At 46.9% G+C, this 23,849-nt stretch overlaps 1 protein-coding gene across 1 annotated transcript in view; it reads right to left on the reverse strand.

Annotated features, from left to right (window-relative positions):
* Window positions 1-4,961: 4,961 nt before the first annotated feature.
* LOC119460638 (leucine-rich repeat neuronal protein 1) overlaps window positions 4,962-23,849 on the reverse strand; it is a 107,252-nt gene continuing 88,364 nt past the window's right edge. The window contains exon 2 of the mRNA XM_037721670.2: window positions 4,962-9,286. Within this exon, the coding sequence (XP_037577598.1) occupies window positions 6,971-9,148 (2,178 nt within the window). The 5' untranslated portion in view covers window positions 9,149-9,286 and the 3' untranslated portion in view covers window positions 4,962-6,970. The remainder of the gene's footprint in view (window positions 9,287-23,849) is intronic.

Genomic DNA, 23,849 nt, shown 5'->3' on the forward strand with positions numbered 1-23,849 from the left:
GCGCCGTTGTTCTATTGTGTGCGCAGATGCGCAGATAGTTCCATTGTGTAAGTTGGCTTTTCTGCAGTGTGTTTTCGGCGCTCACGGACAAATCAGTCTGACATAGAAAGCTTCGCTGTAAAAATGGCACCCTTCCATGAGTAGACTTCCAAAGACGCGAAATGACAAACTACATGCAACGCTTGCCGGTTGACATGAGGGCTTCCGCCGTGAAATTGAAAACAAAACTTGCATTATCTACTTTCGTTCTGTGTTCCTTAAAAATAAAAGTTAGTCGTTGTTTCACGTCTGATAACTTGCGATACTTTGCCTAGCCGATGGAGAATCGTAATCAAACTTTACCATCCACTTATTGGGAAATATTTGGTGAGTTCACATTATTCTAAAATGCCGAATAGTGCCGTTTCGAATACGTATTTGAATAGTTCGTGTGTCCGATTAGTATTTGAAATATTCAATAGTCGACCCCCCCCCCCCCCCCCCCCTTCCCCTTTATAGTCGACCCCCCCCCCCCCCGACCCCCCCCCCCCCCCCCCCTTTTCCCCGCTAGATATAAAACTTGGAGGACGCATAAGCTTCGCCTTTAAGAGTGGAACGCGATAGCATTCAAAGATCCCTGACTGCTTCTCACACTTCCCAGCAACTGCAGCTTATGCAACCGTCATGTTTACCGGCAAGCGCTGGCGGCGAACGCTATGCATGAGCGCAAGCTTCCTCGTTCTTGTTTTTGGGGCGAAGCACCTTAGAGCCGAGCCTTTGCCGCCGCTTCCCGCGCTCTCGCCGCCTCTGGGTCCGCTTGCCGGTGTCGCCGTGCCGCTGTACTGATCACAAGGCAGTCTTAATGAAGGGAAAACGAAGTCCGCACCTGAATACCATATACGACCAATAAAACAACATTGTATATACTATACACATGTGTTGTCACTCATTTGCATGTTCGAGTGGGCAATGTACGGGTGATTCACGGTTACCCGAATGATCCCCCGGCTCACTCATCATCATTCACTTCGTGGATATGCGGTGTTTTTTTTTGTGTTTTTTTTTTCACGTCGGGATCCACCGCTGCCGCGGATACACGGAGGCGAGCGCCATCTGGATGATGTTGCAAGGAACCGAGCGGGGCGCGCCACTCCCACTAAGATAGACCTCAAAGGGCAGATGGAAAAGTGGTTTGTGTTTGAGTTTCCGTGTAACATAATTATGTTTTCTCGTATATTAAAATTACATTCCGACGCTATCATGTCTGTAGGTTGTGTGTAAGTCGCACTTTACAAATTATCACGTTTCTCTCTCTCTCTCTCTCTCTTTTCTGACGCGTTAGTTCAGTAACGCCTACGCGCCACGCGGCGGGCCTGCGGGGTTCGGGTTGATTTTTCTCTCATGTACAACGCCGGATTTTCTGTAACACGGGCCCTTAACGCTATTACATTAATATTTATTCTGCACCCGCGTGATCTGCAGAACCTTGTCAGATATATGTATACAGAAATATGCAAGATTGTTCTCTCATTCCTACAAAATCATCAACTTTGCATCCATTCTTTCTTTCCAGGGCACTTTGTTTAAGACAATATTCATACGTCACACGCTCTCGTGTTTGCCCAAAAACTTAAATATGGGGACCCATTAGAATACTGAGGTTCATGGTTAAATGAAAAGCCCGGTGACGACTCTTAGTTCGAACCATAAGCTAGTCCCGCTCCGTTAGTTTTAACCATGAATCAGTACCAATTTGCCAAGTTTTCTCTCCTCTTCAAGATACCGAGCATTGGTCCTCCAGTGGCAGCAGATCCCTCCATGAACTGTCACTTCATGATTCAGACGGTGCAGCCTACAGGTATTGGTGAACATGGAACTTGATGGTCCGTTACTATGCTTTCATCTCGACCGATGCGAGTACAATCAAGTGCTCTCGAATGTAGGGCAGTACTGTTTGTTTGCGTTACTACGTCCCTTGTCTGTTAGTGCTTTGTTTGGAAGGTGACTGTTATTAAGTGTTGCTCTTCTCTCTGGGCGCGAGGCCGTCCAATAGTGAATTTTGATTCTTTATTCGCTCTTTCTGTTTCTTCACCGTTATTACACCACGACAGTGTACGTTAGTGGCGCGCATGCACAGTGTATCCTGAGGTTTGAGACAGCAAGCAAGAAAGCCTCCAGTATAAGCTTTTGAAGTCTGCGAACCACCGTGGCCTGAGAACAAATATTCTCGCTTGCACACCGAGCGTCATCTGGCAGGACGATCTGAAGCAGTGGGCTGGGCGCAGCGTCCGCTACGCAGTAGGATTTACGGGCATCTGCCTAAAAGGTCGGTCGCCCGCCAACAGGGCTTCAGGGTGCACTTACAAGATTACTTGATGCCGCTCGGGGGGACTGCCTCGCCTCCTTCGAAGAAGCACTTTGTTGTAGAGAGCAACGGGCAGTTTCTACCTACGTAGAAATTGATCGTTTGATCAGCCCACTCGCCTTAGAGGTCTGGGTAAATATCGTGAACTAGTGATAGTAATTGCATTTGATATTTCTTTACTCTTCTTGTTTTTCATGGAGCAACAAAGAGCCAACAATGGCTGACATACTGCGGCAATTTCTTTGGTCAGAACTGGATCTTGTTATAAGGTAGCATGAGGCACATAAATCAATCAAGGCAGTACGAAGTCGAGCCTGTCGAACCAACTGCTGCACCCGTCATATCGTTGCTGGTGAAGCCAATGGTAAATCACGTACTTTGAACCATTTTGTTCGCCGTTGCTGGTTCACGCAAAACTAGCGAACCATAAAGGTTCACAGTTCTTTGTTTTCAATGCCACTGCGATTCAAGTTTTTCAAGCTGGAAGACCGATGATGTCAATTTATTCTTGCTATTTCTTTATCGCTTCTCTCTTTCTATCACCGTTTATTCTATTTAGCCATTTCCTCAGTACAGGGTAGCCAGCCAGTATTAGCTAAGCGCTTTGTCTATCCCTCTCTTTATTTCCCTCCTCTTTCGAACACCGTCGCAAGCGTTGCACAGCCTGAGACGAGTACTTGGCCAAAGCCGCATCATTTAATCTTAATTATTGCATGCATTAATATTGGCGCAATGGCGATTGGCGCGAACATTCCTTAATGACTGTGGTTGCGAGAGTTTGAAATCGTTGATAGAACTTCGCATGAAAGTAAGGAAGAGAAAATGGGCTAATATAAAATACAAAGAACAAGTTGGCGGTGTTCTCGAAATCCAGTCAATGGGCTGTAACGGTGCGTGCGTATAGAACGCAAACACGCTGTTTTGAGGTCACGGTTTAGCAGTACTGTTATTTCTACTTGGAAATAGTGATCGTATTTCTAATTTTTTTTACTTCTGAGTAGCCTTCCTTGCTCCGCGTTTTTCAGTGTTGAACATGCACTCGTTGACATGTGATGTTTGGGCCGCTCCCATGGCGGTCATTTCCCATGTGGCGCCCCAAGCACCTATTGAGGTGTGGACGCCTTCGGGTTGAGGAGAAACACCCCTTTCCAAGCGTTGAGGTCCCATAACGGCCGAGCACCAGGCCGGGAGCTCGCTTGTACCTATTTTACCGGTAGGTGCCCGGCGGCAGCGCTTGCCTCCCACAGCCGCGGCGGATGCTCGTCAACAAGGCAGTCTGTGGTTGGACAAGAGGCGCCCAGAGACAAGTCCTGAAATCTCTATTGGGCCTTCTTTCGAGATGTGAACCCCCACGACCGCCGAGAACCAGGCCAGGGGACCTCTCTACACATGATAAAAGCCGGTGGGTTCCCAGGAGGACCGGGATTTGAACTCGGTGCCTCCCGCATACAAGGCGGATGCTCTACCGCTAGGCCACCGCTGTGGTAATATACTCGTTGAGTAGGTGGCGCGTGTTCAGTGGTATACGTGTTAGTTGTTCTCTAATCTTGTGACATTATTATTTTGCAGAGCTTTTCAGGTAATTTGAACTGGATGTTCAGTCTTTTGACACCGACGCTGAAGTTGGGATTGTGTGTGCTGAATGCACAAAACAGATGGAGACTGATCATGACACGATTCGCTGTGTAACGCGGCCACTCTTTCAACCTCCACAGTCGTTTCGTACCGAATTTGATTTACACCTTGCTTGCAGGCTGCTTAAGCAGCAGATTTAATTTTAATGAGCTCCGTTATTTGAATCAACATACACGGAAAATGATAAATGACCCCAGGAGGCAAACACTTCATCGACTTCAATTTGGTTCCTGTAATGTTCTAGACATTTGGCATCAGTGCTCCTCGCACATTTTGTAGTTCAACAGCTCTTCGCCAATTTTGAACTCGTCATGTGCTAGGTGGCTGCGGCGACAGCAGCTGAGAACGATGTCGTGTGTTCGAGTCCTTGTAGCGGAGGGCATATTGCGATGGGGGTGATTGTGTGCTCATGTTCTGCTCTTTCGTGGCTCGTTGAAGCACCTCAGGTGGTCAAAATTGACATAATAGTAGCACGTCTCTTTCCAGGTCATTTCGCAAACTGCCTTTGAAACGTCAAGTATCAAACATAATCATTACCTTGTCTAAAACCTTACTTATAGATTTTAAGATAAACTCTCGGCACGGTGATATACTGCTGTAAACATTGTGGACATTTAACTTTGGTTTTCATCTCACTGGGATCGAGTTGGGGTGGGCGCCCAGTTTATAATTCTGAGGAATTTCTGAAGACCACCGAACTAGTTCCAAGCCACGTCGTTTTGTCGTAATTCTGATTCATTTATTCACCAGACCAACACTGTTCTGTGATACACATTCGTCAAGACGCCAGCATTTATGTACTTTTTTTAAATATTTGGATGACAAAATTGAAGTTCGGTGGCATCAGAGGCTTGTTGCTTAGGTTTTGATAGCGCATTGGCGACATACATACCTTCGTGTTCGAGTGTAAACACACTTCTTTAATTGGGGCTGGTATACATTGCAGCCCATTACTTCAGTAAAAAAAGCAGAAGCTGTCAAGATTTGAATAACCATCAAAACTTTATTATAGTGAAGCATTTATTTCATAACCAACTTTATTGAAGTATAGATGGGCAACTTGTCTTTTGGTGGGTAGTATGACTAAATTTTCAATTTAGTAGATGTATTGTCTAACGTTATTATATGTGTGCACCTCTCTTTCAGGCAGTTTTGCTGTAACTTGAGCCACATTACCACAACAGGTGAAATAAACTGATAATGAAGAGCTGCGTAACATAGAAGGACAAAGCAAGAGGGACGCCTGCAAATATGCAGCACGTTCCTCCCTCACAACTGTATACGTCCTTTGATCTGGATAATTATAAGTATTGTACGAAAAATTATTAAGATTGCTTACGAAAGCACATTTTACAGAAGGGGCGTTTAATGGTTAAAGCGAATACAAGCATCGATAGTTTAACATTTGCGCAGAATCACAGCTCGTAAATGTTGTAGCTTGTAGGCAAGTTTAATATTGTAGCATTAGAATGAAATTGGCAGCAAGTTAATGGCAGGCGGCATGGTGCGGCCTCACTTTAAATGCGACAATATTGGAGATCGGCTCGTGTGTGATACTCCAAAAGCAACGGCTGCTAGGCATCGGCAACACAGTGGTGACTCCGGAACTCCTGTTTGACGCCTTAAACATTTGTCTTTTGTGCCATTTGCGCTGTACCGCATTGAGCATTGGCCAAGAACTGTAGCCCCAGATTTTTTTTTTGCGTGTTATATTTCTATTTGCGAACAGAAAAAGAAAAGCTTGTATGTGTAATTTGCGTGTATGTATGTGCTCAAGAACAGTACGTATATATTTCTTTGGAAAAAGGAAACAACCCTTAACCTTATATTACAAGCTACAAAGAAGCTTATAGCACAAGTACCGGCAGTACGAAGGCGCGCGAACGCTCAGTTGCGACGCTGCGGAACTGCGCGATGCCGTAGCTGTCTCATTTTGCTTGCACTCACAGAAAGCCGACAAACAGCAGATGCTGAGACACGTGCGAACACTTCCCGTGTCTCCCTCTTCCCCGCCCTGACTTTCCCAACAATGGCAATGATTGAGGCGTCACCTACACGCAAAAAGAAAGACGAAAAGAAACGAACAGCGAAAGAAGATGCGCTACGATTAGCTTTGCGTGTAGGAGAGGCGATACTTTGCTTTTAGATGATGTCGTTGAGTATTTGTTGTCTCATAAGACGCTTTATTTCTCTCCTCTTTGTCCTCGCTCTACGAAGACTTGTAGTCTAGTCGAACTGCGTTCTCTGGCTGCGCTCTGAACCGTTTTGCTCCCGCAAAGAGTCCGCTTCGCCCGACGAACTGCTGTGAGAGGAACAACGTTGACACATAAGTTTCTGCAAAATTACTTTTACATATTTACGCTTTACCAAGAAAAAGTTAAGGGAGATCGTCTGACCAGTTTTCCAAAATAAAAAGCTATTCCTACTGTTGGCACTCACATTGAGCATTATCTTAGCGTAGAAATTTGTATGAAATGGAAAGTGTGATTTTGATGCAGTGGCAGTCCACTGAATTAGAGCAAGAACATAAATTAAAAAACAGGAATTATTTCGAACAGGAACTGGCAAAATCCTCAATGAGACCTATGGTTGTTTCTGGCCATCATCTATGCGGGCTGCCTAGAAGTGCCGGCGTTCGCCTAATCTGAAAACGCTGGAGAGTACCAAGAACCTCACACAGCGCCTTGCGCTATCACGCTGACGCAAAATACTGTAAATACATAACTGGCAGTCACTTGAGTGGGCGTATCCCTAATGCAGTTGTGTTTTGCCCGCTTACTTTCAGGTGCAATAGTGCTTACTTTAAAGGTAGGCCTTCTATTTCTGTTCCACCTCGAACGCGTGGGCGAACGGCAGCGTTCCTGTAGTGTGCTACACAAATTCATTGCGACTTTTCGCGTGCCTCTGCTTCCAGAGGAAGGGGCGCGTCGAGCGTTCGCCAGGCGACTCGCGTACACCTTGCTGGCGCAAAACGACGCGCAGTGCGGGTCCTCATGAGCCCACGTTGGCCATAAGTGGACTGTACAGACTCTCTAGCGGCACGACCTGCGACGCGGTATTGCTGACGAGCGATTTTTGCGGCGTCTCGTACTGCCTGTGCTTGTAGCGGCGCGCCGCCATCGTGGCCGCGCACAGCACGAGAATCGCGGTAGACACGATGCCCAACACAACGGCCACGGCCACGTTGCTCGTGTAGTGGATGCCCTGGAGCATGAAGCTTGCGTCCCTGGTTCGGGCGCGGGTGCACGATAACTGGATGTGCGCGTCCCCTTCGTCGTCCTTCACTGCGATGCAAAACACGTAGCTGGTCTCCGGCTGGAGGTTGTTGATCGTGTACGACCTGTAGAAGCGACTCACGGTCACCGATTCGAAACGTCCTTCTTCGGCGCCGCTCACGGACTTGGGGCTCGCGCCGACCAGCGAGTCCTTGCCGTCATCCGGTTTGTACTGGATCTCGTACTGGGGAAATGTGTTGCGCGCAGTGCCGTTCCACACTACGGTCACCGACGTCGAGAGGATGCCCTGCGGGAAGATGTGAATGTCGATGTTCTCGACGACCAGGTCGACCACCTTGATCACGCGTCCGTGCTTGTTCTCGGCGACGCACCTGTACGCTCCCACGTCGACCGGCCTCAGGTGGTAGATGGTGATGCTGCCTGGAGGCTTAAACTGCACGTGCACGTCGTTTCCGGTCTCATTGCAGACACGACCGTTTGGGAGCAGCCAACGCACTTTGGGCTCGGGAAGGCCGAGGGCGTAGCACTGGAACACCTGGGCGTCGCCGATCTTTCGCTGCACGGTGCTGTTGACGGTGCCGACGAGGAAGGGTGGGCACTCGGCCGGCACTTCGGCCAGCGAAATGTTGAGGAGGCCGCGGCCGACCATCGGTGGTGGCTTGTGGCAAGCCAGTTCCTCGGGTTGCATAAAGCGAACGGACGTGTTTGATAGGGCCGACACGGCCTCAACCACCCAGCGGACGTTGCAGTCGCACAGGAGTGGGTTGCCGTGCAGAGAAACGTTCAGAGGGGCAGACAGGTTGCGGAAGAGCTCTTCGCTGAGCGCCGAGATGTTGTTGCGGTGAAGCAGCAGCTGGCAAAGGGACGGAACATTGACGAAAGCCTGCGCGTCCACGTACTGCAACCTCGCGTTGTCGTGCAGGCGCAACACTTGTAGTCGCGGCAGGTCGCGGAATGCGCCGCGCTCGATCACCGTCAGGGTGGGAACGTGGTCCGCGAACAGCTCGACGATAGGCAGACCCACAAAGTTGCCCGAGCGGAAACCCGTGAACGGGTTTTTACCGATGTGGAGCGTATGCAGTCCTTGCAACTTCTGTAGTGCCGAGGCTGGCACCCGCGTCAGCTGGTTGCTGTCCAGGTGCAGCGTGGTGAGATTGTCCAAGCCTAGGAACGCCTGATCGCTGAGGCCTCTAATGCGGTTGTGAGCGAGCGACAGGTAGCGTAGCCGGTGAAGCAGCAGGAATACGCGTGGGTATACGTACGAGATGTGATTGTGCGATAAGGACAGGCTCTCGAGGGCGAGCAGGTCTTGAAACCATTCGGGATAGATGGAGGGCAGGTGGTTGCGGTCTACCGTCAGTACGCGCAGTTGGCGCATGCCGTCGAAGACGCGCTCTTCGATGAACTTGATTTGAACGCTGTTCATGAGCAGCGTCTCTAAGTGCACGATTCCTCTGAAGACACCGTTGAACAAGGTCTTGAATTCATTATGAGACAAGTCCAAGAACTTTAGCCTGCTGATGTTATGAAAGATGATGCCGCGGCCGAGCTGTTTGATATGGTTCCGCGAAAGGTCCAGCTCCACCAGATTCCGCAGCGTTGGTATCTGGTTGTGTAGGTCCGTCAGCTGGTTGCTGTTCAGCAGAAGTGCTTGCGTGTCGTGCGGCAGGCCAACAGGCACTGTCCTCAGTCCGCGGCCGGAGCAGTTGGCCGTTCGCAGGTTGAGGCCCATGTTCATCGACGCTTCGACGCTGCACTTGCACACTACGGGGCACTGCACATCCCACGTTGTTTCACCGGTTGCGTTGTTGCACAGCGCGTAGCAACACGAGAGTAAAAACACCACAAGCTGGTCCAGCCTCGTGAGCGCCTTCTTGGACTGCTCAGGTGCTGGTGCTGTCGTCGCGCGAACTGAAGAGCTTGGACGGTTCATGGTGCGTTACGGGTGTTCCAGGCGACTTGGCCTGGCCCATATGATTCAGGTGTGTGGCTTGGAGGCTCGCCAGCCGGACACCGCCTGTGCTGGCTCCGAGGTTGCCGATGGCCTCATTGTGTCATCCAAGGAACTCATCTGCAGAGAGAGAGAGAGAGAGAGAGGACAGCACATTAGCTCTTGAAGCAAACTTCACTACACGACAGATCTCTTTTTAAATATATCATATCTGGAGTTCAAGGCTGTTTTCAACCGCACTATTTGACGGGAGACCAAATGTAGTGTCAACCTGCTTTGTCCTGGGGGAATTGCGCTCAATAGGGACTATTTCTCGTGTTATGCATGATACGCATATCTTGTAAATACTCTTTGTTCCATGATTGTTCAGCCTTTGCAAATACATTTTCTGTAATTTTTTTTTAGAGTCAATAGATCCATTTGGTCGAACCCTATCGTCTTGGCGCTGGAATATCACTGATCAATGTGTGCAATATCCTGCCGATGTTTTTTGTTGTCATTGTTTTTTTCACGCCATAATATTTCTACCAGTATATATGCCCGAGTCGGGAGCGCCCTTTTTTCCTTACTACACAACTCTACAACTTCACTTTACTTCTTGTGAAGCCATATTAGAGCGCGGAAGTTTGTAGCTAGTTTTCTTGTACGAAAGTGGAGACGGTAGGCGACAGTCATTCATCGTGTCCAATCGGATGATCAGCGTGTCCCAATACCGAAACGTAGACCTATGAGAAATTTGGAAACAGGTATATATGAGAGAAAAACTGTGTTTGACGGAGGTTGCTAGGGGTGATGTCGAAGTAAACGTTTGGCCTGTTTCGTTCGTCCCTCTGGAGTTTTCGCCGTCTAGTTGCGAATTTTGTGCCTGCTGCCACTGCACGACCTCCTAAGCTCTACAAATACTACCAGCGACGGGCGTAGCGCCACCTAGCGCGACCCTTTACTGAATATCTAAGTCACAAGGAACGTCAGGAATACTCATGCCGATATGGTGACTACGCAGCCAATCTTTTGTTGGCTTTCTTGGGAGTGCCCTGCGCATAAGCTTCTGGGACTCCTTGGTGCAGCCTAACATACGCTCATCACGGAACATGTATAATTCAAGTTAAGCAACGACAGTGTAACCGGATAGGTAGGATGCATGCCGAACGCGTCACAGAGGGCCTAGAAATTGCAGCAATGTGGATTGTGCATAGCTCATGGCGAATGATTTGTGGCCTCGCAGTTTGCGACTTCATATTGAATAGGGTCTTATGCGCTTTTCGTGCAAAAATGGGTCGTCAGAGGACAGTGCAGTATCAGTTCCATGAAATAAGCACGTTTAATTACGAGAAAACCGCCCGTCAACGTCGTAACGAATGCGATCCTGAGAGTTCCGACTTAAAGCTCGTTTCCTTCCTTGCCTTTGGGTCGTGAACACAAATAATAAAACATACAGAAACCTAAAGATCGCCTAATTATTTCCCTATCCGTGCCAACAAATGTAAGTTTTGGCTGCAATGAAGAAAGCTTTGGTTTCTGCTCAAACGGCCAGTTTAAAATGACGGCGACGTTTTCATATTCGATGTACATACCGCCACCGCCTGCCCAAAATAATTTTTTGTGGCATCCAGGAGTATTCAGGTCAAAGTGCAAATTCTGTGATGAGGCAGCAAATCTGGTTCTCTTGGTGGGGACATGTCCGTCTAAGCATGATAGCTCGCTCACTCTAGAATCCTGGGATGATTTGCTCCGCAGCCCAGACCCCAACGTCCAGCAGGACATCATCGGTCAAGCCCTTGCTGCTGCTGTGTCTCAAGGTATTCCGGCTAAGGGCGATGGGGGAGGTAGATTTCTTTCCTGGCATTCATTTATTCGTGATTTTAATGAAGTTGTTCGTCCTCCTCCACGCAATAACGCAGTGAGAGTGCGGCCACCTCTCCGTCGATCTCGCGATAAAACGCACTACTTTGTGTGTGGCGTCATAGTTCGCGCGTAGGAAATTAAAGCATTACTTATATCCTCTGTGAAGCCAGCGCTGCTGAGCAAGGCTATACTCCCAGCAAGCTCCTCCATGTTTTGTAGTTTGGCGCCTCCTCAACGCATAGACGGCGTCAAAAAGATGTTTTTCGCTTAGGGAAGATTGCCCTCTCAGTCGCCTAAGTGCACTTGAAATTCAATCTAGTGTGTTCTCATCTTTCCCGCGCAAACCACGTACCAAAGCAGAATCAAAAATAGATAAGACCAAAGCAGAAACAGGCGAAATAACAAGCATCGACACACTGGACAGCGGCACTTTTAACACTCCTCTTTCAAACTTCGGCGTGACGCGTCAAGAGACCGGACAGTGGAGGGTTTTTCTTTAAGAAAAAAAAAAAAAAAAGCGGGGAGGGGGCCTGGAAGGTCGCAGCAGGAGCTTACAGGCGGCTCTTCGTGTCAAACGAGTGCCCTCAGTTCTTCCAGCGCATTCTTGCTTCAACAGCCATTTATAACGGACACACGCACGCACACACGTACACGCACACACTGGCCCAGCAAGCGTGCCTCTTCGATTTGAAAGCCGAGGTCGGTCGCAGAGCGCAAGGAGGGGGAGGCAAAGCGCCCTCTCGTTCTAGCCAGAGGTAACACGATTTCATTTTCTCGGCTCTGCTGTTCGGTCTCATTTCGCTTGATGTCGACCGCTCCTAATGTGCGCCTCTGAGCCGTCGGCGTCGGTTTGCAGCGCGCCTTTATTCCTCGCAATCCTTTCTCTATATATTTGTTCCCCCGTGGATCCCACGCCCCACTCTCTCCTCTTTTTTGTTATCCCAATTTTTTCTTTATTTTCTCGCTTGCCTTTGTCGTTTTCTGTGGTTTAAACGTCCTCCCTCTCTAGTTGCGATTCCTCCGCTATCGATTCTTTTTGTTCCTTTCATCCCTTATCAACTACCTCCCTTTCATTCATTCAGTTGCGTATTGTTCCTTCTTGCCTCTTCTTTTGCCCCCGCGCGCTCAGACATCGGCTTTATGACGTTTTCAGGAGCTCTCCGAAGCCTTTCCGGACTGATTTCTCGCTTGCCCCCTTATTCCGCCCCTCCTTTATTCGTCCTCTGCACCAACTTTAGTTCCCTAACTGTTCTTCTTGTCTTCTTATCTTAAACATTTCCATTACGCCCCCATTCACTCGCCCACTGTATTCTCCTCCCCTCGCGCAACTTCCACCGTGTTGTCGACTGCAAAGAGCGGAAGCGAAGGCCGCAGACAGGTGGGAGGGTGAGGGGGGTTTCATTTACGTTTCTTCCTTCAAGCACGCGAGCTTGGATTGCACGTCCTTTTTGCTTTTCGCCACTGGCTCATTCGTGGCAATCGGTCATGGTCGGTTGGAGTGTGTGCTTGCGGTCTTCTCACTAACGCCGCTTCATCGGGGCTCATGAATTCCTTGCGCCTATTGGATAAGAGATTGCCTTGCCGTCGGTCGCAGGAACGGAGTACTGTATGCTTTACGCATTAGCTTCTAGATCATCTTTTTCCCCCATTATTTATCGGGAGTTTCTTTCCCGGCATTATTTGTTTTCTTGCGCTTAACTTTTTCCTTCCCCGCGTTACGACACTAGTCTGTTGGCTTTGCTTAGTGCCTTCCGCATGTCATAGCTCTGCATTTTCTTGCGACCGGCTCTGTACGAGTAGCCGTGGACTCGGTGACGCCGTTGTTTAGCCCAGATTGGCGCAACCAGTACTGATGTTGCGCTTTCATTTTCTCTCCGCCCCTGTCATCCAATTTGTAAAGAAACGAGAGCCGGGGTATTAATTTAGCTGACTGCGCTCTCGCAGATGTATGTTTTCTAAATTTTATTTCTTGCATCTTCAATCTGTCTTGAAAAATGAGTCCGGACAGAGGCTTCTTTTTTTGTCCTCGTCTCGACGGGCCCGCTTGATTTATTTCCTCGATAAGGTGACTGCCATATTGCGGGGCCTTCGCACACCACGAGCAAAATGCCAGGCTCTATGCCATCCTCCGGCCGCGGTATATCACATCGGCGGGAATGCAGGCTGAAAACTGGGAGCGACGTTTCTCAACTCTGTTGGATTCAAACTAGAAATAAACACGAAGTGAAACTGAAGCTTTGCAAAACGCTAACTCTGTGCTAAAAAAAAAAGAAAAACAATTGTTTTCTTTTGTTTTTCTACACTGAAATGCGAGAAAAATAAGACCATTTCTAATTGAACATGCGGGTGAAGCGAGTTGCACAATGAAAGGGAATACGGTTTATGAACGAGCGTAACTACGGGATGACAAGAGGGGCAGCTTAACTTTAACGGAAATAAAATAATTCTATATTTAGATGGGATTGTAACGTTTGCACAGAAGTAGTCCACTGATCGCCAGAAAACTCATCGTTTGTGTAGCCAAGTAGTCACGTACAAGAAAAGAGTTAAATTTATTTAACCCAATTAAATAATATATTAATTAATTGGATTATTCACTTATTTAATATTAAAATCTATTCAATTTAATTCATATGTAAGCACCGGCAGCTGACGTATATAAGAGTCATTCAGGCGTTTGGTGGACATTTAGTAAATGATAATTGTATTAATGGCGGAACAGCTCGAGGTGACGGTGTGATGATATCCGAAAGTTACACAATTTACTCAAGTTGCCAGCTCGTGTTTGATGTCATAGAGGGCGCATATATACAATTAAAATTTTGGTGCTATACCAGTGGCTACTACATAGACACATTTTTCTTAATTCGAGGGAGGACGTATTAAGAAATAGTAATATAAAATTTAAAATAAAAACGTATAAATAGGTGCAACCCTGATAGAAGTTCTGTAATGCTGTGGGATTGCAATCCTTTAGAACTCACGGGCTGAAGTCAGCATGCCGGTCACTGCGGAGTTCAGGCTATTTGTACAAGGCCCTGTGCAGCGAGTTTCTAGTCTCTCGGATCGTTGTCGATGTATATTCCTCATGGCTATGGTGTTGGGCTGCTAAGCACGAGGTCGCGGGATTCAATCGCGACCACTGCGGCGGCATTTCGATGGGGGCGAAATGCGAAAACACCCGTGTACTTAGATTTAGGTGCACGTTAAAGAACCCTAGGTGGTCCAAATTATTCCCGAGTCCCCCACTACGGCGTGCCTCATAATGAGATCGTCGTTTTGGCACGTAAAACTCCACAACTTGAGCTATATTCTCATATGCCTAATATATTTGCAATACCCCTAAAGAAAAAGAAGAAACATTCACTTCTGTATTTTATAGTGTCCACTCTTTAGATTCTTCTTCGTCTGACGATAAATGGCTACGGCTTCTATGAACACTTGAATACAACAGAATACATTGTTGCGCACCGCTTATCCAAAGATGATCTTAAACGTCGACGCAGACAAGGAGAATGTATTATTATTATTATTATTATTATTATTATTATTATTATTATTATTATTATTATTATTATTATTATTATTATTATTATTATTATTATTATTATTTGATTTGTAAACATATACACAGGAAAGAGAAAGCGAGGAGCAAGGCTTGCAGCTGCCACCAGAAGGGCACACCGCCTGCCTAGTCTTCGGAAAGGAGGAGAGAAAGGAAAGATAGGAAGGAGGGGAGGAAAGAGGAAAGAAAGGGCGAGATGGCAAATCTCAAAGAATAAAGTACAACATACAGTTGGGCCCGTCCCTGCAGGTCAAGCTACTAAAGAATGTAAAATAAAAGAAATAGTTGCTGGGTTACAAACGTGCCCAATAAACTAAAACACCAATAGTCACGAAGGATACTTTTTGGTCGAAAATAAAAGACATTTTGCTACATCATCCGAAGGTTGTCTGTAGACGCAGACGCTGAAGGCCCATGCAACGTTCTTTGCTTCATGGATATTGATTCGGTGGTATCTTATGACGCTACGCTAAACACATTCCTGTGAGCTCACTTATCGTAGTGGGCTTAGTAATAATGCCGAACTCCTGGGGTTCATTAACGAGTAGCTGTTATAGTTTGTGTGTTGATGACGATGACTTGCGATTCTCATTCTTGAACTGTATTTCCGTATACAATGCACATTCTACCACTGTTAGCTGTGGAGCTGAAATTTAGTGTACAACAAACATACTTGAAACGAGACTCCATTATTCGACTGTCACTGTATGCCATTGTCTGGTAGACTGCCAGCGTGTAATTACTGTTAGTCATTGTTCTCGCTTTATATATTTTTGTTCCTGCGTTTTCATTTCTACCCCCCTTATGTACTGCCTGATTTAACTCACTTTTTCTAACTACTGCTGTTACTGTGCACAATCCACGTTGGTTGAAAATAAGGAGATACGTATTATATTCTGTTGTACTCACTTTGTATTTAGTTGTTCAAAAAATAGCTGTTGTTCTGTTAATTATTGCATTAGCCTTATGACATGCCTTTTATGTTATTGATCGTCACCCTGCCCCTTTTTCCTTGTGCAATACATGCCTGTGCTCGCGTGTGTTTGTGTTTTCTCTCTTTATAAGCGCACTTTTTATTTTCATATCTCTCCTTACCCCTTCCACAGTGCAGGGCAGCAAACTTAATGTTTGTCTCCAGTTGACCTCCCCGACTTTCACTCATTTTGCTCTCTCGCTTCCTGGAAAGTGTCCTTAGGGATAAAATAAATGTTGACGATGAAGCGAAGGATCACACATCGCGCAGTGAAGCAGAGAATCGTAGGCGTAACGCTAAAAACAGAGCGACAGTGGTATGAATCGCAGAGCAAGCAGATGTAGTCGTCGTTTCAATTCGCATTAAGAGGACGATGGTAAGTTAGGCATGTCATGTAGTACACACAGCAAGTCTCTTCGGGCTACAGAGTGGGTATCAAGGTAAATAAAACACAGCCGAGGACGGCAGAGGAATAGTTAGTGTGACGAAGTTTGGAGGCAAAGGATAGAGTAGGCTCACGGAAGACAGGAGTAACCGTAGATCGCTAGAAGATGCATTTGTCCCGCAGTCGACATAAAATAGGCGGACGATGATGTTATCTCAGTACGCGAGAATACTGCACACCACCTGCGTTGGAATGCGTCTGTTGTAGCGATGGTGACGCGTTATGAACATAGTGGTATATATTAGCTCTGTGAATTGGAATTACATTTATTCAATCGCAGCTCAACATTGATTGAAGTGTTTTTTCTTTTCACGTACACGACAACATCGCCACTCTTCTGTGCGGAGTGTAACACTGATTACCGGAGATGAAGAGAATAACACAACTATCTTAATGATATTTGGCATCACTAAGAGCACAATTCACAACTTAAAATAAAAGATGAACCACGTGACTCGTGTATACGTAAGATAATTTGCAGTAAATAAACAGTCAGTATGAAAGGGCTGAGCTGCAAAGAACTACGTTTTTCAATTTGTTTTATCTCGCTTACGTAGAAAGGTCCCACGTTTGTGCAATCCTTTCGGGCATTTATTTAGGTCAAGATCGTTGCCAGAATGCCTTCCTCTACGTAAAAACACAGACATAAGCCCCAGATCCTTTCCATTTCTTTTTCTTCACTGACTCGAATAAGGTTCGTCGCGTCCAAGCTTTTTCAGCTATTGCTGTGTGCTTCCGAGAAAGTTCCATCAACTTAATCTTGCTCGAACTGCGCTTAATGAATTCTTGCTTCCCAAAGGTCACGCTTCAACTTGATGTGAGACTTACAAAGCTGTACTATAGAATTCTTCTCAACCACGGGACTAGACCCTCTTCTGCATGGCTCGTACTCTGCGTGTGACTGTGTGATGTGTTTCTCGTGTGCCTGTATCTCGTTTTTTTTCCTTCTTTTATTTCATACTTCTCTTCTTTCTGATTGTTTTCTCTGCTCTTCAAGCGGGTGGCCGCGGTGTCCCTTTCAGGCGACAATCACTAGCCCGCTCCTCTTTCTTTTGGCCACATGAATAATAATAATAATAATAATAGTGTTCGTTCTATTTTATTGTTACTTGCGATTTTGGTCTCGTTTTTACCGAATTTTTTATTTCTTTCCTGATTAATGTTTGGGAATTTTGTATAGCCGGCCCTCAAGAGCTCTACTTTCCCATTTTTGTTCGCTTAATAATAAATGACAAAATAAATGTTTTTTTCTTTGTTATTTATTCTAGCTACCCTTAGGGGAGGGAATACTACATTTTGTTTTTACAAAGATAACAATAATATCAAAGATGTAACATTTTATGACATGTTACATCAATAAATAAACAATAAATATTGTTTCTTTGATTACATGCACAATAGGCGGTGAAGGCGCATGCACAACAAAAGTCGGGAAAAATAAGAACAAGGACGAAAATAACAAATTTCAATGCAAAGAAATAAAATGCGAATATTACGCTTAGTAATGTGTGACTTGCGCCACCAATTCCACCGATCAAGCAAAAAGAAAAATGAGTAAACACTGCATGGCGCTCAATTTGCGCACTAATTTAAACGCGCACATTAGGTAAACATTTAGGAACACCCGTCCAACAGCGCAAATGGCGTACTTGCCTGCGCGTTTTTGAGCTTACACACTTACGTAAGGATTACACAGCACTTCGGGGAACTATCACACGAGGCGCAGGCATGAACGACTCAGGTGTTTATGCTGCCTTTGGAAACAGGTTCGGGCGAGCAACAGCTGCGCCCCCTGTGATAAACAGCTTGCATTCTTCCGCGTTGCTTTCCACTCGCGTTCCACTCCATCAGCATCGAAAATAAAGCATTGCTGGCAAGAAAGGGTCTCTATGTAGTGCTGCCACGGCCCAGGAGTGGGAGCGTTATTATTTGGAGGATGTTTACTCGCCGTTGTTCTTGCTTCCTTTGCCAGGGAAAACTTCTGCCGGTGTTCAAGGCGGAGCACGAGGCAGCCCTAAGTCCCTTATATACGTCTGGCGTTCGCGCTCGCTTTCAGCTATTTTTTCTCTGTTTACTTCTACCCTTGCTCTGTTCTAACGTTTCACGCGGTGGAATCAAAAATTGAAAGCGTAATCCAGGCTTGTTTCGCGTTCAGGGAAAATCCGATTAACGCGCCAGAGATAAGCGCAGAGAAGAGCTGCGACGCAGGGAGTGGAGGGGGAAAACTAAACCTTGCCTCCCTAGTATCGTGCAGTGTGTCGAAGGCCAGAACGTGCATAAACTAACGAAGGGCAGAATGCAAGAAACGTTCAGGGTGTGAAACAACCCGTAAGTGATTGACCACACCGCCCATGCACGGAACCTGTGTGCACTGGATGACTGATGAAACACCGAGCACTGCAACGAGCGATCACAAGCCATAGTTCTGGGCATGGTTTCTGGTATACAAATAAAAATGCTTAGAGTATGCAAATAGTGCGCCGCCACGGTCTCATCACTCTCGTTGTCTAAGTACAGATGCGCACGCGTGCCTGCTGTCGTACGTGCGTGCGTGTGTGTCGAGATGAGGCGCATTGTCGCATCGTTCATTATATTCCTCGCTTGTCATATCTTGTCACTCTTGTTTTTGGGCAGTGACCGCCACGATTTTTACGCTGAGGTGCTAGCCGGCTCTCTTTCGTTCGTGACCGCTGTCACGCACAGACGTCCTTGTTAGCTGGGCCCACAGACGGCTTAAGCTTCCCACTACTGTGCATGCTTCTAGCGGCGCAGAGTGCACCACCGTAAAGTTGCGAGCGAAACGGTTTCTTCGTGGACCTGGAGGAAGCGGTTCACGAGTCAGAACCTTGAGCCACGCGAGTAGTGCTTACAGTAAAGTATGTTTGCGAAGCGATAGTCAAACTGAAAAGCGCGAATTTTCGTTCGCGCCGAAGGCCGGGCAAATAATGCGGTTGGGATGAAAGCTGGCATTTATGTTTGGCAAAGCGGAGCAGCGATAAGACGATAATGTCTATGCGCTTGTTTTGTTGTAGATGGGCATTTATGTCGCCTCTGCTTAATCCTGATGAGCGCACTCGCGGCGGGCGCGCATGAGCGAACAACGTTTCAAGTAAGCGCCTCGAATTCGTCTTCTTGCTATAGAATGGGCCAGTACGGCGCCATAAAAAGATAAATATAAAAGGCTAATGGAAAGCAACCGAAAGCCACTTCCGCGTAGCCGGCTGTTTTCCTTTGGCAAAGTAAGCTTCAAGATAAGAAAGTCAGGTGAGCGCACGAGGAGCATATTTGGAAAACATTTTGCTCGAAGAGCTCGCGTGGCAAACATCGTTTGAGTCCAGCCGCGCGCATGTTTGCAACGCGAGCGCTCGCACCCGCTGCGATCAGAGCGCGGGCTCTTGTTGATCTTCGAGCGACCAGCGCGAGGTGCTTCCACAGACGTTGCAGGTACTGGACCTTTTCGCCGTAAAGAAAACACTGAGTCGCTCTCGGTGCTAAAGCGATGGCAGGGAGCTCTTGAGAAAGCTGCACGCTGACGCCGTACAGCGCACTAACGCGCACATAACGTGGCAACAGTGGATGCGGGACACTATTTGTCCAAGCACACGCGGAAGCGTCGGGCACACGCTCTAGTGTATCGCCGCCGGGTCGGTAGCGCACACGACGTGAGAACACTGAGGCTGTCACCGCCGCTTAAACAAGAATGTATCAGTGGTGAAAACTGTGCTAGCGGTGAAACGTATATACTGCAACACGGTTTAGATGTGGTTGTTTATGCGCAGTTTGAACACGGTCTCTTTTGAACAGGCCCTGCGCGTCCAGCACACAGCGGTTGTGCGTCTAATGTCCCTTCTCTTGTCCTTGCGTTTCCCTGCGCGCAACCACTTTTGTGTTCTGTGCTGACGAGGGTTTCGACGGGAATTCAGGAAGCCGAACGCCAGGCCGGGGTACGCTTGTGCCCATTTGAACCAGTGGGTACCCGGCGGCGGTGGGAATCGAACCCACAACTTCTAGATGTACCAACAAACCCGCATCTTCACCCTTGTTGATTACAAACAGATCTGCGCTCAGTTGAGGGGCCGTTTTCTAGATCGATCACCCAAGCGGATAGCACTTTTAGTACGTGTTCAGTGGATGAGACAGCAGGGAGAACGCCGATCTCATCAGTGGGGTTTCGTGCTGGGCGTAACGTCACGCAGAAGTAAACCCTAGTTTTCACGTTACTTTGAGTGAGCCTCTTATAGAACGCGGAGCGAAGGGATGGCTCGATCAGACGGCAAGTGACGGAGATAGGTGGCAAGCGGTGGCTGCCCAAGCATCGCGAGCAGGGTGAGCCAGCAGAGTGGCACTTTATAGAGCTCCAAATAAGAGAGGCGCGCACACAATGTTTGCAACAGATAGGGAGTAATTACCAGTGGTGAACGTTCGAGGGGCATGCGGAGCGCGGGAAAATAAATGAAGGCCCAGCGCACATGTTGGAATCTGTGAGACGCGAAGCTTTCGCGAAGCAGATAAATAAATGCTTTTCAAGTAAGCGTGACGTGTAAGATTGCATATTTTTTACCTGTGCAACGTGTATATAATAATCATTCAATGTTAATGTTTATGCGGTACACAGACTATGTGGAAATGCAAACACCAATTCAGGCAGGTGTTCACAGTGAGATGTCGACGCGCTGATGTCACGAGGACGAACGCGATACTGGATGCTTGGTTGCGGAAGGATGGTGAATGCAGCTGTAAGCACAAAGAAATACGCGATACCTTTGTTAACATATTTAAGGCTTCTTTAGAGCATTTGGTTGGACCAAGAATGTGGTAGCCTAAATATAAGGAAATTAACAAGATCACAGAAGTGGTTGAATATCATGCGCTATTTTATTAGGAGGTTGCAGCTATTTGGATCTATGCACTTTTTGTGCGAGTGTTAACAAGAAAGGACAACTCCTTAATGCTATTCCCATGGGGGTTCAAGAAGCTGGCGTTGTTTTGTGGGAATGCTTTAATGTGAACCATAACTGAGCCTGGATCGCTACCTTGCCCTGGGAGAAGGGAGAGCGATCGGGGGAAAAACGCGATGAGAACGCGACAGCAGGGAAAAAGATACTTGTAAGCCACGCAAAAACCCAAACATGTACCTGAAAATTTTTGATCGCAAGGTGCACTGACCGGCGGCATTGCCATTATTCTCGCTATCACGGTAACAGTGCTATCATCGTCATCAACAGGGAACAGTCGGATCAAGTTGCAACAATGGAGACAAAGCAGAAAGAGACCGAAAACCAGCAGAGCAGAACTGCTGGCATTCTGAAACCGCTGAACCCGAGTCGAACAAGAAAACGAGCAGAAAAGGCGGAAACAAGGAGCAGAAAGCATGGAAACACGTTAGCACTCTGGCGTCGGCATTTGCTGCAGGAGAACACGCATTCCCATATCCTGTTTCGACGGTCACCCCCTGCCCCTTGTCCTAAACCGGACGGAATTGAAACTCGAATCCCTCGTCGTTTTCCTTGGGGAGAGCGAAAGAAGAGATGAGCTCAGACGGAGAGAAGCGAGGAAGAACTTGTAACGGGGGCCGCAGAGAAGAAACATGGCTCTGATGGCCACCTGCTTACTCTCTCTATCGTCTTTCCTGTCTCTTCTGGCATCGCTTGGTACGCAAGGCTGTTAAAAAAAAAGAACAAGAAATCAGTCTTGCGTTTTTGGCACGCAAGGCTGTTGTAGACACCGACAGTCACAGTACGGCTCGCAGACGTACGGGCACAGCGTTGTTGCCTTCGGTTTTTGTCTTGCGCAGATGTCCCGTGCGATCACTATAGCGGACTTCAGCGGGCATAATTTTGTGCTGTTATTTCGTCTTTGTATATTTGGCTTGGGACAGCGAAGAACGAGCCGGCGGCAGAATGGGCTCAAGGAAATACGGGGACATGTTCTTCGTCCTCCTCCAGCAGTGCGCGCATGGGATGGAGAAGCACAATTCTCGACAGCGCGCTAGACAGGTCAGGGAAGGTCGACGTGCACTATAGGGTGTCTCGTACAGAGCTTCGAACGTCTGTGAATAAGCGTTTGTATTTTGACTGTAACGCTGTGAGCTTGCTTAGTACGTACGTAAACCAAGGTAGTGAAATAGCCTTCCTGATTTTCATTTCTTCTATTTTTCCGTCTGTTAACTAGCTTTTGTTTCACACTTGGTCTCGCGTGACTGCTTAGGCAGCGATTTGCCGCAGCATATTGGTATTTATTAGAACGTTCATTGATTGGTTTCTAGGGGAAATTGTAGAAGTTTAACCATTGTTTCCTTTTAATTAAGTTCGAAAAGCAGAAATGCCGACTAAGCTTCTGTAAAAACCTATTAGAAAAAAAGATTAAACACAATAACAGCGTATTTGTCGACTATTTCACAAAGTAGAGATGTGTGCAACAAGCAGTTTTTGCTTGTTTCTTTCTTTCTTAGTACTCAATAACGATGGAACTTTGTTTTTGACTTTGGTATAAGGAGCTAGAGAAATTGCCGTTGTCGGACGAAGCTACCGTGCAGTCTTCTGAAGTTGCAATCTGAAAAATCACATGAGTTGTAGTGAAATTGTATGAGGACTATTTGAACAGGCTTTTCTTTGCAATCAGGTGTGTCTTATGCATTCGTGCTCTCTCAGAACGTATGTTATAACACGTCCTATCAATAATAATAATAATAATAATAATAATAATAATAATAATAATAATAATAATAATAATAATAATAATAATAATAATAATAATAATAATAATAATAATAATAATAATAATAAAGAGTACATTAAAAGAAAACACAGGCTAATATACTGCAGCGAGTCGGCTGTCATGTAGGTTACCTTCCCATCTGTGAGCAGTTATTAAACAACAAAAAGAAGAGAGTGATATACGTTTGTTTGCGCCCTTATTTTTAGACCAGAAAGAAAAAAATATCCTGAACTTTAACTAATTGCTTGCTGTATCAGCGTGTAATGAAGTAAGCAGTGTGAAGAATAAACAAATTGTAGAAAGCGACCCCTCTTTGTTACTCAAGGTCGAGCTGTCACTCGGCCCTAATTCACGCAGTAGCTTCGACTAAATGAAACAAAAGAGCCCTTCAGCATAACACGGCGTCGGCTTCACAAAGAATGAATGAATGAATGAACTTTTATTTCCCTTTTTAAGAAAGGGGAGGGGCCGGGGGGGGAGAGAGGGAGGCCTGTGTGCTCCAGTCTTAGCACCTTGTGCTGCCAGACGTCCGCCTACCAGTCGTGGTAGGCCTCCGCTACCTCCTCAGCCCACCTCAGGACTCGGTCCTGCAGGGTGGGATCGGAGCTGCGCAGGGCAGTCTCCCACAGCTCCTCGCTACTAATTAATGGTTTGAGGTTGCGGGGGGGATATTTGATGGGGCATTTCCACATTATATGGGAGAGATCTGCTGTTTGGACAGGGCAGAAGCGACACTTGGGTGTCGGGTATGTGTCGGGAAAGAATAAGTTCAAAGTGCGTGGGGTAAGAAAAGTGCGAGTTTGTAGTTGGCGCCACAATATTTCTCTCTGGCGCGTGCTCGACACAGAGAGAGGTGGATACGTTAGGCGTTGGTGTTTGTAATGTGTGGAGATTTCATGGAATGTGATGAGTGCGTCTTTATTGGTCTGTTGTTGGGAGTCATTTGCTTCTGGGGTAAGGCCCACATTTCCGTCCACTCGGTCCGTGAATCCTCGAGCAGCGGCATGAGCCATTTCGTTGCCTGGTAGTCCTTGATGTGCTGGAGTCCAGATGAGAGCGATGTAGTTTTTTGGCGGGTGAGCGACTAGTAGAGAGTGCGCGAGGTTTGTAATGTAGCCGCTACTGAAGTTCCGGATAG

Source organism: Dermacentor silvarum, chromosome 8 (genome assembly GCF_013339745.2).
Source record: "Dermacentor silvarum isolate Dsil-2018 chromosome 8, BIME_Dsil_1.4, whole genome shotgun sequence".
NCBI lineage: Eukaryota > Metazoa > Arthropoda > Arachnida > Ixodida > Ixodidae > Dermacentor > Dermacentor silvarum.